The 15493-nt window shown below is 48.9% G+C and overlaps 7 protein-coding genes across 7 annotated transcripts; 3 read left to right on the top strand and 4 right to left on the bottom strand.

The window, feature by feature from the left end:
- Positions 1 to 448: 448 nt before the first annotated feature.
- On the top strand, positions 449 to 1594 carry cap2 (F-actin-capping protein subunit beta; the record flags this gene model as incomplete). The annotated part of the gene is made up of 5 exons (XM_057162992.1): positions 449 to 477; positions 615 to 994; positions 1066 to 1335; positions 1399 to 1446; positions 1521 to 1594. The coding sequence occupies 5 exons, from the start codon at positions 449 to 451 to the stop codon at positions 1592 to 1594; spliced, it is 801 nt and encodes a 266-aa protein (XP_057021673.1).
- Positions 1595 to 1916: 322 nt separating this feature from the next.
- N7466_003596 (mediator of RNA polymerase II transcription subunit 11) lies at positions 1917 to 2543 on the bottom strand (the record flags this gene model as incomplete). The annotated part of the gene is made up of 1 exon (XM_057162993.1): positions 1917 to 2543. The coding sequence occupies one exon, from the start codon at positions 2541 to 2543 to the stop codon at positions 1917 to 1919; it is 627 nt and encodes a 208-aa protein (XP_057021674.1).
- A 367-nt stretch (positions 2544 to 2910) lies between these two features.
- Positions 2911 to 6112, top strand: N7466_003597 (putative transcription initiation factor TFIID subunit; the record flags this gene model as incomplete). The annotated part of the gene is made up of 5 exons (XM_057162994.1): positions 2911 to 3099; positions 3896 to 4034; positions 4091 to 4134; positions 4186 to 4957; positions 5091 to 6112. 5 exons carry the CDS (start codon positions 2911 to 2913, stop codon positions 6110 to 6112), a joined length of 2166 nt encoding a protein of 721 aa, XP_057021675.1.
- A 768-nt stretch (positions 6113 to 6880) lies between these two features.
- ppe1 (putative ribosomal protein/carboxylic ester hydrolase (Ppe1)) lies at positions 6881 to 8414 on the bottom strand (the record flags this gene model as incomplete). The annotated part of the gene is made up of 4 exons (XM_057162995.1): positions 6881 to 7307; positions 7384 to 7474; positions 7533 to 8068; positions 8224 to 8414. 4 exons carry the CDS (start codon positions 8412 to 8414, stop codon positions 6881 to 6883), a joined length of 1245 nt encoding a protein of 414 aa, XP_057021676.1.
- Positions 8415 to 9005: 591 nt separating this feature from the next.
- N7466_003599 (DUF2417 domain-containing alpha/beta hydrolase) lies at positions 9006 to 10725 on the top strand (the record flags this gene model as incomplete). Its single annotated transcript, XM_057162996.1, has 2 exons — positions 9006 to 9167; positions 9295 to 10725. The coding sequence occupies 2 exons, from the start codon at positions 9006 to 9008 to the stop codon at positions 10723 to 10725; spliced, it is 1593 nt and encodes a 530-aa protein (XP_057021677.1).
- A 625-nt stretch (positions 10726 to 11350) lies between these two features.
- npl4 (nuclear protein localization protein 4) lies at positions 11351 to 13506 on the bottom strand (the record flags this gene model as incomplete). Its single annotated transcript, XM_057162997.1, has 4 exons — positions 11351 to 11611; positions 11685 to 13146; positions 13211 to 13341; positions 13408 to 13506. The coding sequence occupies 4 exons, from the start codon at positions 13504 to 13506 to the stop codon at positions 11351 to 11353; spliced, it is 1953 nt and encodes a 650-aa protein (XP_057021678.1).
- A 943-nt stretch (positions 13507 to 14449) lies between these two features.
- N7466_003601 (NADH-quinone oxidoreductase) lies at positions 14450 to 15446 on the bottom strand (the record flags this gene model as incomplete). The annotated part of the gene is given in 6 exon segments (XM_057162998.1): positions 14450 to 14599; positions 14639 to 14716; positions 14788 to 15184; positions 15257 to 15278; positions 15294 to 15342; positions 15420 to 15446. 6 exon segments carry the CDS (start codon positions 15444 to 15446, stop codon positions 14450 to 14452), a joined length of 723 nt encoding a protein of 240 aa, XP_057021679.1.
- Positions 15447 to 15493: the final 47 nt, after the last annotated feature.

A 15493-nucleotide genomic window follows, 5' to 3' on the forward strand; every position in this document is an offset into this window, starting at 1 on the left:
CTCACGGCTAATGGCCTCGGGGCATGGCTTTTCACAAGGGAGTGATGTATCAAGTGGGGTACCAGAAAACACATGGTTGGCGTTGGCGGTGAAGTGGAACTCCAGTTGAATGTTATGTTTTGCGTACTAGTACCAACACCTTGTACTGGTAACGAGGCTTTGCTTTGTTCAGATGGTCCTGAGATACTTCTTTTGCATTCCGATGCTATAACGTGAAATGGTTCTTTTCAAAAATTCCCCGTTCCCTTGGAACCTTGGAATTTACAGGCGAAGGATAAAGATCGGAGAATCGGAGATCATAAGTCTGCGGTGGATCGTATTGCGACGGCCTACCCTAACAGGGCCCACGCACCTCTCCTCTCAATCAGCATCCGCAGCTAGTGGTAAACATCACCTGTCAACCTTCAAGTTGGAACCTTTAAATACATAAACAACTCCTTCCCTCATTATGGCCGACGCACAGTTTGACAGTGCTCTGTAAGTACGAATATGCATTCCTCCTCCATCTTCTTCGATAATCTACGGCCAGTTACTCCAAAGCCTTGCTCCGCAACTCGCTCTCCTGCAGCAACCCCCGCATGTTAGGTGCACTGAGCTGACCATTTCCTCCTTAGCGACCTCCTTCGCCGCCTGAACCCCCGCGATACCAAGGCTAATCTCCAAGCCATTACAACCATTGTCCCCGATCTCACCGAAGATCTCCTCTCCTCAGTTGACCAGCCTTTGGAGATTCGCCGATGCAAACAAACGAACCGGGACTACCTCCTCTGCGACTACAATCGCGACGGAGATAGCTACCGGTCACCCTGGAGCAATGAATTTGACCCCCCGCTTGATGACGGTACTGTCCCGAGTGAGCGTGTGCGCAAGTTGGAGGTCGCTGCCAATGACGCCTTTGATGTTTACCGGGAGCTTTACTACGAGGGCGGTGTCGGCAGTGTCTACTTTTGGGATCTAGATGACGGGTTTGCGGGGGTGGTTCTGTTGAAGAAGGGTATGTTGATTTTTGGACAGCGGAAGGAAACACATGTGAAATGTCCGGTAGCTTATGAATTCATGTCCCAGGGGTAACACCCGGCTCCCAGAGCTCGGGCGCGTGGGACAGCATCCACGTTTTCGAGGCCACCGATCGAGCTCGCATGTCCCACTACAAACTGACCAGCACGGTCATCCTGCATCTTGCCAACTCCAGTCCGGCCCTAGGTGAGATGGACCTGAGCGGGAACATGACCCGCCAAGTCGAGGTGGATCTGGCCGTGGAATCGGATGCAAGCCATGTCGCAAATGTGGGCAGATTAGTAGAGGATATGGAATTGAAGATGCGAAACTTGCTACGTGAGTTGCTTTTTATGCATGCATGAAATCTTTCAGGTTGCTGACATAGCTACGACATTTTAGAGGAGGTTTACTTTGGCAAAGCCAAGGATGTCGTGGGTGAGCTTCGAAGTAAGTGATTCCATCCCCCATTTGCTTCATTTACTGCTCTAGCGGGAGTGCTAATGTGATCATCGATTTATTAGGCCTAACACCACTTTCAAAGACGAATCAAGATCGCGCAACCCAATTGGAGATGATCAAGTCCATGCAAAAATAGAACATTGAACTCTTCTCCAATCTTAATGCGTTGAATGCCTCCGAGGGCCCTGCGATGAATGTCTTGTTGGTTTCCATTTCCCAGTGTAATTGCATCGCTTTAGTCTCACGAATATGATCCGTTCAATATTCATCCGCGAAATGAATCTTTGGAGCTTGATCCGAATTATTCTAGTGAATACACTTCCAGTGTGAGAACGATAGGTGGAAATGCTAGGCCGCAACGTATTGGTAACTTGGGGGTATCATTTTAAGACGCAAATGTTTCCTTAATCATTCCTCGATAAGCCAAGAGTTGGAATGGAAAATGGGAATCTCCTAACTCAGTCGACCTGCATCTCCTCGGTAACCTCATCACGTTTGCCGGAGCTCTGCGAAGCTGAAACCGAAGAGCGGTCCAATTTCTCAACAAACTCTCGAGCTGATGCCCACAGTTCTGCCTCTTTATCCTTCCCAACTGTGTCCTTCCGGCTGTTCAGCCAACTGATGTCCAGAGGGTTGGCAGCGGCACCAGATCCCGCAGTAGTCCCAGTTCCACCACCTGCGCCCGTCCCGGTCGCATCACCTGTGCGGGAATTAACCTCAGGCCCAAGAACTGCAGCTTCATCTAGAGCGTAGACCTGGCGTCGAAGGCGCACATCGATAGAGGATAGGAGAGCAAAGTACTGTGCAGTGGCTTCCTTGAACTGGGTTTTATGTGAATCGAGGGAGCCGTCTTGGGCAGGCGACGGCGAGTCTGGCTTCGCATTTGTTAAAGCTTGGATTGCAAGACCAGCAGAGTGAATCAACTTTGCCACATCCTGTATTGTTTTTGGCAAAATCGAGTTAGTATATGGGTTTTGAATCTCTGGGAAGCTCAAATGTACCTTGTCAATATCGTTCAGCTGGCGGATACGATCTGCAGAGCTAAATGTCTGTGTCTGGGTTTCTGCCTGCACTGGGTACTCCATATCTTGTTGTCAGGTTTTGCCACAGGAGAACTGGAGGGAATTTTGCCTCTTGAAGGGATTTCCAAGTCCGATTTAAAGTCAGTGCTTCATTTCCCATTACATCAAACAATCGAGATTCAAAAGCTCGGGTCATCACGTGCACAAATCAATCTTATTCTTGGCGGGGAAGAAGGCGGTGAATTAATGCCAGATGCGTTCACGATCCATTCAAAGATATCAAATTCACTTTGCCGGCGTGTACCTCTGCATCTCATCTACAACGACTTCATCCTTTCTTTCCAATTTATAGAGCTATAAACACTCTCTGTTAAAAACACAGTTTCTCTATTACCTATTGCCCACTGTTGCCCCTCTCCAATTAACCACCATGTCCGCCCCTGGCGGCGCCCCTAGCCCTGTGCCGCGTAGCGGTAGTATGGGACCCGGTGCAAATGGCAGTGGGATGCCTATGAATTCCCAGCAGCCCTTGTCTGGAACACCAGTACATCAGCCGCCGACCCCAGGCCCGCCGCCTCCTCAGAGTGGCGCGATGTCTCAGCAGAATTTGAACCAAATTGTGAGTGATATCTCCATATATCAGTACTATCATCGTCCATTCTACCCTTGAATCGCTGAAGTGGGAGTAAATATCATACTCTTACTTTCCATTCTGATCTGTTTTTTCTTTCTTTTCTTTTTTCGTTGTGTCATATTGCACCTCCTGTTTCTTCGGATAGTAATGTTCATTTTGGAGTATGGGCTTTGATGTCATCCAAACAGAGATTGCCTTTGGGATAGCCTGGTGTTTATGAAATTAGGCTAGTGACAAGTATGGTCTATCTCAACTACAGAAAGCGGCCAAGTGTGCTTTTTGGCCAGACACGTGTTTGAGTAGTAGACTGGCTTCGCTTTTGTTTCTGACGCGTTCACGTTCGAAGATTGATCCTTCAACTTCACTTTATTTTGTTCTTTCCAACTCCTCTCTGCTGTGATATCCTCCTTCTCTCATCCTCTCATCTTCGTGCCCTTGGCTTCAAATTTGGCAATTCATCTATCGTCCCCCAACCAACTTGAAGACATGGCTCGACGGGCCCCAAGGAAAAGTGGCCGGTCCAGGCCTAATGCCAAAACAAGAAAAGCCACTGCTGCACCCCAACATTATGAGCCTGCTGATCAAGCGGGGTCCTCAGATGCTGGCCCGCATCTGCAAACATCACAGCCCGTGCAGCCCAATTCAACACAGGCCATTCCAACTGGACAGAGCCCTGATCTGACCACTCCCCTGCCTCAACACCCCATTGAAAGCCAGACTGTCTGTTCCATGGCATTTGCCACAATTCAAGTTTCACAACTGACTAAATGATCTTACGTAGGTCATTGACTACTTAGCCAAGAAGGGCTACAGCCGCACAGAGGCCATGCTGCGGATGGAATCAGCAAATCAAGAAATTGATGGCCGCCCTCTACCTCCTCTTGGCGAGGATGCTCGCCCTAAGTTTAAACAGGGTTTTGGTAAGCTATCATCGGCCCTCACCCGTGGCAGAAAGACATTCTGACCTGTTGTTTAGATCTTCTGAAGACATGGGTCGAGGAAAATCTTGATCTGTACAAGGTTAGTAATGTCCGAGTTCTCGAGTCCCAAACCACTCTGACAACAATGTAGCCGGAACTTCGCCGAGTTTTGTGGCCACTCTTTGTCTACTCTTTCCTGAATATGATCACTTCTTTTTACCCACAGGATGCAAAGCAGTTTTTTGAGGCCAACAAAAACATATTCCTACCGGAACATACAGATGATGTCCGTGTTTTTGAACCAATCAGTCTGCCGGAGCATGTTCAGAGCAACTCCGTCGCCAAGCTCTACCGCACTAACAAATATCGAGTCGTTCTCAGCAATCCCGCATACACGAACCTTCTGCAATTCTTAGAAAACAAGGAAAAAGAAGGAGGATCCGTGATGAACGCAATCCTCAGCAGTTTCTGCACTGTCAAGACCATGGACCGCGCCGCCGATGACAGGTTCAGTTTTGCTACTATGCTGGGTCAGATTGGAGCAGGTCAGTCGTTTCCTGCCGAGGATGAAGGTATACCTGGTCATCATCCCGGCTCGGCTTACACTGGGGACAACCCTGCCATGGCGGGCACCCTGCCACGACTTCGCCTGGGAAAGATGCCCATGGAGCCAGTGATGGAAGAAGACGTGCGGGCTGAACTCGCCGACGAGGATGCCAGAGAACCCCCGATCGCCGGGCGTAACACGCTTGTCCAGGAGTTTGAGCAGATGATCAAAAAGGAGGAAGATGACGAGGCACCCACCCGCGCTGATATTCCCTTCCCGCCCTCCACTGCTCGCGATGTCCGTATCGAGACCATGAAGGTGAAGGAAAACCGGGATCGATACAAGATTGAGGGGCGCACTGGCGGCGTGGGCCCTGGTGTTAGCGTGTGCATGTTCACTTTCCACAACACTTATGACGGGCAAGTTCTCTGGGCTCAACGTGATTTCTTTTTCTTTTTCTTTTTGGTGTACTAACATACCCACCAGGATGAACTGCCTTGATTTCTCAGATGACAACGTCCTTGTGGCTGCTGGTTTCGAGCATTCATATATCCGTGTGTGGACTCTTGATGGCAATAACATTGAAGCCGCCTATCCAGAATTGGATGACCAGCCCCCTGCCAATTCCCGTCGTTTGATTGGCCACTCTGGCCCTGTTTATGCGGTTGCCTTTCAGCCGTCAGCTACACGCGCTGAGAATATGGCCCCCGATGACTATGTGCCTACCAATGCTCGTTTCCTCCTCTCGTCTTCTGCGGACAAGACCATTCGACTTTGGTCTCTTGATACTTGGCAATGCATGGTTGTCTACAAAGGTCATGATCGCCCTGTCTGGGACCTTTGCTGGGGACCATTTGGCCACTATTTTGTTTCAGGGGGCTCTGACCGGACTGCCCGTCTCTGGGTCACAGATCATATCCGTCAACAGCGCATCTTTGTTGGTCACGACCAAGATGTGGATTGCGTCTGCTTTCACCCTAATTCTGCGTACATCTTCACTGCTAGCTGCGATCACACCGTGCGGATGTGGGCCGTCACTACTGGAAATGCGGTGCGCATGTTCACCGGGCATACCGGCAACATCACTGCCATGGAATGCAGCCGGGATGGAAAGATCCTTGCCTCTGCAGACGATCAAGGATCAATCTTCCTGTGGGACCTGGCTCCTGGTCGACTGCTGAAGCGCATGCGTGGACATGGAAAGGGTGGGATCTGGTCCCTCAGCTGGAGTGTTGAGTCGACTGTGCTGGTTTCGGGTGGCGCAGATGGAACTGTCCGGATTTGGGACGTTACTGGTCCCCAAGACGCAACCCAGGCTCGGACGACTGGTGAAGGCTCTGGCGCAGCCAAAATTGATGCTACCAATGCCACGGCGGGGGCCGCTGCCGCTCAGAATAAGAAAAAGAAAGGCAAGGATGTCGTGGTGACTCCTGACCAGATAAGTGCCTTCCCAACTAAAAAGACCACCTTGTACAAAGTCAAGTTCACGAACATGAACCTGGTTGTCGCTGGTGGTGCCTACCTCCCTTAGAGCTCGTGCGCATCGAAGGCTACTTTTTACTATGCAGTCCCGTCGTCCCACATGGCCGTTTTATTCGGCGCAGATACCCCCGGTTCTTCACTGCATGTCCTATTTCATTTGCTCGCCCGCCCCTTCTTTTTTATTACATCGAGTATTTTTTTTTTCATCCTCTTCGAGATTTTGGTGTTGTCTCGAACGTGATCTGGCGTTTATGGTCTACGGTGGCGCAGGTTTCTTTCACAGTCATTTTCTTTCTTTGAAAAGCTTCCATGTATCTTACCGCGGCATCCAAAGTCGCCAATCCAAGTGCTATTGCAGTGTAGCCTCTCTTTCTACTGCATACCTATAATTATTTTTACCGATTTTTCTACAACTACACACACGAAAGTCATGTGATGATCGCCATTAGCTGTTGAGTAAATACGGGCAGACAAAGCTTAGGCAATCCCCACATTGTCTCCCTAGATCAAATTTTGTACACATGTTACGAATTGACGCAGTCGCACTCAAACTATCGCTACAAGTGCTACTCTGCCCCTGAGGCTCATGGCGGTTGCACCTTAAATAATTAATCTCAAGAGTTCAAGAGCTCGAAACAGGGTCGAGGGGGGTTTTTTTAACTTGAAACCCCTTTTCTCAACATACATGTATGGATTACTTGTACTATTTACTAGCACTAGTATCTGCCTGTGGACTGAGTATTATCCCAATATGAAGCGCCGACTCCTTTTTTCATGGCAGAGGTGGCTTGCATATCTGCTACCTTTCGCGGCAGTACTAACGCACTGCGATCGTTGCGTTTATAAAAGTCTGCCAGGACCTGTGCTGTCTTCGTGGGTTGATCTTCTTGCAAAAAGTGGCCTGCGTCCGGAAAAACTTGGAGTTGATATTTTCCTGTTCAAGGAATTGAGCGTTAACTTTGCACAAAGGCATAGATGAGTGAAAAATACCTTGCATCTGACCAATCATTAGTTCTTTGTCCAGCCTATCTGTCCCTGCCAAGAGCAAGAGTTTTCCACCCCTCGCCTCGAGAAACTTCCTACTCAGGCCAATAAACCAATTTTCCCAAAATGGTTTGGTTGCAGATAGATTGGTGCGCCAGACCCAAGGACGAGAGGGATCGGTTGGTTGAACTTCTTCATATATTAAAGAAGGAACAGAAGCCCGAGCAGAGGTGGTGTTTCGGATTGTACGGGATCGTGTGCTATTCAGTTCACGGGCTAGCATTAGTGTGCTACTGAAAACGGAAGAGGGGGGTGTTATAGAGAAGTAGTCCATACTGCCATTCAACTCCCGATTCTAGGGATGGAAAGCGGGTCGGTCGGGTCGAAAGGTATTTTTCCATGCTTTGCAGTGCATCCATGGCAGAGCCTATACATTATTACTAGTTCAGTGTATGGAAAGCATGTTTCAGGAGCCAGAAACTCACCCTCAACTACGTCTAATACCGCATGAGCCAGGACACTCAGACCCAGCTCGCCATTTTTAGCGACATCGGTAATAACAGCTCCACCCAGGCTGTGACCAACAAGGACGATTTCTGGTAATGTTTCCCATCTCATTCGCTCCTGGGTCTTGCGAATCACATAGACGAGGTCCCGGCTTAATGTTTCAAGTCTCAAATCTAGTTCAATCTGACTTGCGGCCTCAGCTTCCGCAGCTGTCGCGATAGAGGGGTGTTCCGTATGAGAATCTCCCGGATTGGAGATCATCATTGTACGACCATGACCTCTTGCATCAATGGATAGGACGCCAGCCTTCGGGAGGATTTTCCGGATCTCCCCTGCGCATGTTGCGAACGAGAGGCCGGAGGAGCCTGCACCGTGATGCATCACGAAGAGTGGACCTGAAGGATTTGGCGAGGTAAGGTAGACATGATGGATGATATGCAGATTCTGCAGTTCTTGAGTCAAGAATAGGTCTTGCTCAAAGAAGTCTGTCCATTGTAGGGATTGGCTTGGTTGTCTGGAGGTGCATGTTAGCCAAATGCCTTCAATGTTCCAAGATTTCACGGTGCCGCGAGTAAGAGCTCGAAGATGTTGGATCCCAATTTTCCACGCACGCTGCGCGACAAAATTTGTATGAGAGTGAAAACACACATGTCCTATAGACTGACATACATATTTCTGGTTCGGGCGAAAAGATGTCTCGTTGGCGACGGAACTAATGTACCCGTGGATGATAATGAGGAGGTCGAAGAGCTATCCTCATCTGGGCTCTCATTCAGTACACCAACCTGTTCTGCCATTAATACCTCTGAGAGCGATCTGGCCAATTTGGGTTTGGCAAAGGATCTTTGGAGTTCGCTCATCGGGCGCGGGGCGAATGGATCGAAGAGGTCAACAACTTTGAACTTGGGGCTTCCGAGGACGAATCAACCACGAAGCGCGATTCAAGTCAAAGCGGTGATGGGGTAATAGATTGGAGAGGAGCTGCATCAATTTCAAGGTGCATGTGAATATCAACAATGATGCAAGCCAGAATAATCATTCACATCGCACTATTGTATTTGTAGTAAAGTACTACTGTTAACTGAAGTTGACTGAGCCGCGGGCCCGCGATGGTGCTGACTAAGAACAGAGAGTCAAGAGTCAAGAGTCAAGACTCAACATTAGTTAGTAACTTAACTAACTACTAACTAGTACTAACCTTGGAACAAACCTTTTGCTGGTTATCATTTACATCTGTATCATCTTATTGGTGAGTTTCAATCTCATGACGACTTCCAAGCTTTTCATTTGAATGTCTTCATCCTTTTTTCTTGCTTATTGGGACATCAATAATGTATGACGTCAGACATATGAGGTCCAAATACTGTACTTTCACGTTGTATCACTTGTTTATAACTTGTTTCTTTTAATCATGATCTTTCAAAAAGGATGAAATTTATTAAGCCACCACGATGGACTCCACATGGGGATACAGGCATAACGATAGAGAGCCAGATCCAAGCTCTGAGCATGAAGAGCACCAGAATGCGGATGATCAAACACGTCCAACTGAGCGTACAGGATTACTTGCAGCAAGCCGTGATCAAGGATACCTAAGCCCTGATGACCCAGCAGTAAGTACAAACTCCTTCGAAGCCAGACAACAAAAACAAAAACAAGAGACGGAGGCAGAGGCAGAGAGAGACAGTCAACCCTTGGAGGAATCTCTAGCTAATATGAGACGTCTATATTCATTTGAAGGTGTCACCTTATAATGTGTGGAGTGTGCGCGCTTTGCGTGCTATGACTCTACTAGCCCTTGCGATCAGCTTTATGTGGTGGACATTTTTATTAATATCCATCTTTGTTAGCACACCAACGATGCACACTCGTGGCTCGGGTTTTTTCGCATTTTCATATACTACTCTTGCGACGGGGTATTTGGTACTCGGCTTGCTCTTCTTTGCAGTACCTTCGAAGCCAATCACTATATGGGGCAGTATCTTGACTGTATTGCTCTTGGTGGATTTGACTGTTATTTTGGCCATGCCACGGATTCGACTTGAAGAAGGTTGGGTTGGCATTGCATCCATTGCCTGGGCAGCCGCCATCTCCTTGTACCAAGTCATCCAGAACCACACCGTGGCGTGGGGTAAAAGAGAAGAAGAAGAGAGACTCACCGGACGGGAAGAGACACGCCGCTCCCTATGGGAGTGGCTAGCTGTGCTGGTCGAGATGCTTGTCATGGTGGTCATGACGGTTGCCGCCGTCTTGATCACCGCAACCTTGACCCTCCGTTCTCTTGATGCATCACTTGAGCCTCCTGGTCAGCGTTACTATGTTCATGGCGACACATACCAGGTCCATATTGCATGTGTGGGTAATCGTACCACTAAGAATGCTAATGAACCTACTATCTTGCTCGAGGGCGACTACGATCCCGTTGAACATGGATTGCAACCGTTCATCGAAGATGTATACCGAACTGGAGTTATAAGTCGGTATTGTTATTGGGATCGACCAGGGTTAGGTTGGTCAGACAATGCCCCTTCTCCACATTCTGCAGGGATGGCCATAGATGCCCTTTCTGAGGCCCTGGCTTTGGCAGATGAGTCTGGCCCTTGGGTTGTTGTCTCTGCTGGGGTCGGCAGTCTGTACTCCCGACTCTTTGCAAGCCGCCATCTTTTTGAAGTGAGCGGCATATTTCTCATCGATCCACTGCACGAGGCCTACTTAAATGACCTTGGAAAGGCTGATCGGGGCTTTGCCTTGTGGCTTCAAGGGGTCATCTCTCCACTAGGACTTGATCGCTTGACTGGCGCTTTGATACAAGGCCGTACCCGCGAAGATCGGATAAGCGGGCGATCTGCGTACCAATCGGACAAATTTATCAAAGCCAAGTTACAAGAAAGCCTAGTGGCAGTCACAATGACCGCAACTGAAGTTCAATCCGCTCGCCATATTCAAATGGGGACAACGCCGTTGGTGGTGGTTAGCTCTGGGCAGGAGGTTCGCAACAATCCGGAGTGGGCGGATCGTCAAGAAGATCTTTCTCATATCACGAAGAGGCTTCTCTCCTGGGATATTGTTCATGATGCTCCGCATGAGATATGGGCCAATGCGGAGGGTCGAAGAGTTTTGGAACGTAGACTGCGAGACATTTTGAAGCAAAGCAAAATACTCCAGCCTTAAGGAGAATCATCGTTTTGGTAGCAGCCCTGATGTCATACCAATTCAATGTTCCCTTTACAGCAGAATTGAACCTTGTAAGTTTGGAATTCAGTAGTTACTGGCAGGAATGTATGGATTGATAAAAGCGGACATGATACGGGATGTTCATGTCACTGTCGTTATACTTTGAATTGAATGAACAATCACCCAGTAAAGTATTGACGTGGTACTGTACATTAGTCCCTTCAAGTGCGTTTAGACCCCCGGGTATCATGGACTCTCCGTCAAAAGCTACCCCTTACTGTACTATAATGAGAAGCTGTCAATATGGTAATAAAAAATCTTAAAAATAATAGATAAAAATAGAAAAGCACCACGCTGCCATCCATGCATGCCTCGCATTTCCTTACACTCCCACCGCATCCATTTAAGCCGGCACCGTCCGAGGAATATTTTTCATTTCGAGGTAACGAGGGATTGTCCGCAAGATTGTGCTTCGACGGGTACACTTGAATTCTCTCAAGTGACCATGGGTCTTGTAGTGAACATAACAAACCGAAATCGAGCAAGGGGGATAGGGTAAAAGGAACCTAATGGCGGATGTGGAGGCGGGGGAGGGAGAGAGAGAGAAAGAGAGAGAAAGCGGTCAATCTAGCCTAGTTCCCTTGAACCTTTTAGCAAGCTGTTCACCGTCGGACTTGGGGGAAACGGAGCGAGGGGAGTCAACGGCGGATGAGTGGGGCCACCGCTTTAGGTTGGCCGCCGAGGGCCAGGGGCGCTTAGGGGGGCGCTCACCACTCTCTTGAAGAATCGTCATCAAGGTTGCCCACCCGGGGGTATTCAGCAGCTGCATTCCATCGGCAGGGGAGTGGGTCGTGGCAACTCGGCAGAGAAGATCTGTTTCATCCTGTTGTTCCAAAGCCTTTTAGTAATGATCCTGAATGTTGTTAGGTTCGCCTGATTTCTGATATGAGACTGACCTTATTAAATGTAGAAAGCCCATGGAGGAAGCACAGAATATGGAAGTCGGATGTACCCTGGATCGCCTTGTCAGGATCACCATGAGACATGAGCTTCTCAGCTACATGTCGTAACTCTTGGCTCTCTCCAATAATCTCGCGATTCTCGATGGGAAAACGGCTGTGAGTGAAAACGGGTGCAGACTCCGTGGGGAAACCATGCGTGAGTGTCACCAACAGAAACTCAACTGGAAAACTGGGCTTGGCATTTTCCTGCACACTTGCACCATACTCGTTGATACGGCGGAAGAAAACCTCTGGGATATATCTGGTTTTGCTGCCGACATCTTCATCTTCCTCTGACTGTACCAGCATGACAGAGGGATCGGCAGAAGGCTCGACGATGTTGGCTCGCACCATCTCCACCGCTGAAACACTTGCCTGGTATGAGCTGACAGCGATTGCTCCAGTATCATCACCAGTCAGAACACAGGTCACGAAGTCGGAGCCGAAGCGTCCCGAGCGACTCCATTTGGTTGCTTTGGGATTCTGAGCCTGGAGGCGCGAAGCAAAGGCAATCTCCAGGGAGGAGAGATAGTAAGAGTCAATGTGTCGCTTACACACCACGGAACCATCCCCTTGTCCAGCGTCAAGTAAATCTGTAAAAATCACACCCACTTTCTGCAGGCCACACATACGAGCCACTTCGTCCACCTCCTTCTCGTTGTGCCAGTCATGGAGTGTGACGCCATCTACTTCACCCACCTGAGGTGGCTCGTAGATCGCTTGAACGACTGCTTTCACACCCAGTGGAACTTCAGCGTATTCTTCGTATGTTCCATAAAGGAATCCTAGGCGCTGAGCCCCGGATTTGCGCCAAAAGTCTAGCAATGAGTTGATCAAGTTTGGGGTCGAAAATTCAACGTGATCCACCATGCGGAATTCCTGTGGTTGTAAACTGATGGCGCTGGGCTGGCACTTGCTACAAATTCCTTCGGGCCATGGAGAATGTCCCGACGGACAGTCGTGTCGGACCCGGTAGAAGGGCTCGCTGAGTGGAGGCATGAAGGAACTGCCAGCTTCGGGTTTGTTGGTAGCAGCGTTGATTTTGCGCAGGTACGAATGAAAGGAAAGATGTTTGATCTTTTTTTCTGCCAGGTATTTGGCATCGTATGGTTCTATGGGCATGCAGTAGTCACACATGCCTCGGGGGCCATGTTTGCACATGCGGAGATCCTGGCTTCGTTTGATCTTGCCATCCTTTCTATCAAGCAGGTTATCCAACGGAGACTGTTTGACGACGTCCCAGGGGTTCTTGGTAGTGAGAGTCGGTGAGGCCAGCTGTGTGCGGATAGGGATAGTTTGTTCCTGAGGGACGGACGTGCCATTTAGTCGACGCTCAGTGGGGTTTGATTGGTGTCCGTTGGAGGGGCCATTTTGCGAGGTGCGATCTTGATACCCGACATAGAGCTTATCTCCATGTCTGAAGACAGTTATAGAGGTAAGCTAAAGCTCTTCAGATCTTGCAACAACGTGAAGAGACTTACTTGAGGCCAACTTGTCCGATCGGAACTCCGTCCAGGTCTTGTAGTTGTCTTTCCTGACCACCGCCGCCTATGTGCTTATTTGAGAGGGAGATGGAGGTCGGGTCTGCCTCTGATGGCAGATTTTCAAGGATCTAAAAGATCAAAAGTGCGTTTAGTTCCATATGCACTACGTACAGCAAGAGATTGGCCATACGCACCTTTTGGTGAAGGGTAGGAAAGAGATCGTCTGGCTTCACAGTGATTCGAAATTGACCGTTCCGACTCTCAAATCGAAGGATGATTGGCCGAGTAGCCATATCTAATACGAATGAGAAATGGGGAGTAGTGAAAAATGGTGGATGCTTGTCGAGGGGGCGTTGCAAAGCTGGAGAAGGTTGTGGAACGCAAGTCCCAGCTGTTCTTGGAGCTTGTCCTGCATGTCACGTCACAGTCAGCGGGCGGTATGGGCGGTATGGTTATCAGCGAACCATACTCCACGTCCCCGCACGCCTGGGCAAAAAAAAAAAAAGGTGGAACGTATCGGTAAGATTTGTTCTATACTTACAAAGTCAAGCGCCTACAAGGTAGTACTAGTAGTCGGAATTCTATGCACAATTGCAATTTTGCATAGTAATAAGAGTACTCCCCTGCTTGAATCAAATGCTCACCAGGACTATTGGGACAGCTGGAAGGGAGGGGATTGGAATAGACGTCAAAAAAAAGTTCCAGTTAGATTCAAGTCAACTGGTCGGTCGTCTTCTTGAAGACATCTCGACTGGAACATTGAAGGTTGAATTTTATATTTATTGAATTGATATATTTACTACTATATAGACTGGTAGTATTTACGTATGTACACAGTGAATCCCGCCCGATACTTTTAACTAGTATGTACCTTTGGGCAATATTGAATATCCATACTACATACTACGTAACAGCGAACAGCGAACAGCGAACAGCGAACAGCGAACAGCGAACAGCGAACAGCGAACAGCGAACAGCGAACAGCGAACAGCGAAAAATATACTCTTGAAAGAGCTTAATACGTACTATCAATTGAATGTGTAAATATTAGGAAATGGTTTGATGTTCCCAGGTGACAAGTTGAAACAAACATGTCTTCTAAAGCTGAAATTGCCCTTCTATAGAAAGTAGAGGCTATAGATCCATGTCATCATAATTCGAAACGCCCTGTAAACGCCCCCGCAGAAGCCCACAGTGAAAGAAAAGAAGGATACAGAAAAGGATATTAGTCTCCAATTACATGATGGCGCACTTTTTAGGCAAACCACATGGTCCTTCATTGCTCTTTTCCTTCACAGCCGGCTGGGTACCCTGCTGTCCCTGGGATGACTGCTCAGTGTTCTTCGCAGCATCATCCACAGCAAGGGTCGAGGTCTTGGGCTTCGACTGGCCACTACCATGCAGTCACTGGTGGGCCTTGGCGACAGTCTCGTAGAAGGTCTTACCCTGGGCCTCAGCAATGGACAGCTCAAGGGCAGTGGGCTGACGAGAACCATCGGCACCCTAAGAAACGGCTTGTTAGTAGGTGGATTCTGGGGAGAAGGGGTAATCAAAATTGTGAGAAAAGTGCTTACAGCAAAGGTACCGGCGCCCCAAGGGCTACCACCGTGGATCTCCTCCAGGTTAGCCAGCTGGGCAAAGGTGTGCTTGTAGCCCAGAGGAACGTAGACAAAACCGTGGTGGGTGAGGGTGCTCATAGTGGAAATGGCAGTGGACTCCTGGCCACCACCGAGGGTGCCGGTGGAGATGAAAAGACCAGCGTACTTGCCCCAGTAACCACCAGTGGCCCAGATAGAACCAGTGGCATCCCAGAAAGTCTTCCACTGAGCAGGGAAGGTACCGTAGCGGGTAGGAATACCGAACAGGACAGCATCGTACTGCAAGAGGTCGTTGGGCTCGGCAATGGGGTAGCTAGACTTGGCAGGGGCGTGCATCTTGGTCAGGACCTCCTCGGAGAGAGTCTCACCGATCCTAAAGATATGATTAGTTGGTTGGGGGGTGAAGACCAAAGGGCCTTTTTGTGCTCAGCTGGGCGACACATACTGGTAGATGTCGGCTTGACCACCTGCAGCTTCAATACCCTTCTGCTCAGCCTCGGCCAACTTCTGGATGTGGCCATAGAGGGAGTACTGGTGAGAAAGGGCAAGGTCAGTGGTTTCCCTTTCAAAAAGGTCATTGAAGAAGCTTGTGATTGGGAAAAACGTACAAAGACGATGGCAATCTTGGGAGCCATTGTGAAAGATTGGATGTTTTTTTTTTAAAAAAAAAAAGAAAGAAAAG

This window comes from Penicillium verhagenii (assembly GCF_028828195.1).
Source record: "Penicillium verhagenii strain IBT 33310 chromosome Unknown utg000005l_segment0_segment0, whole genome shotgun sequence".
NCBI classification, from domain to species: Eukaryota; Fungi; Ascomycota; class Eurotiomycetes; order Eurotiales; family Aspergillaceae; genus Penicillium; species Penicillium verhagenii.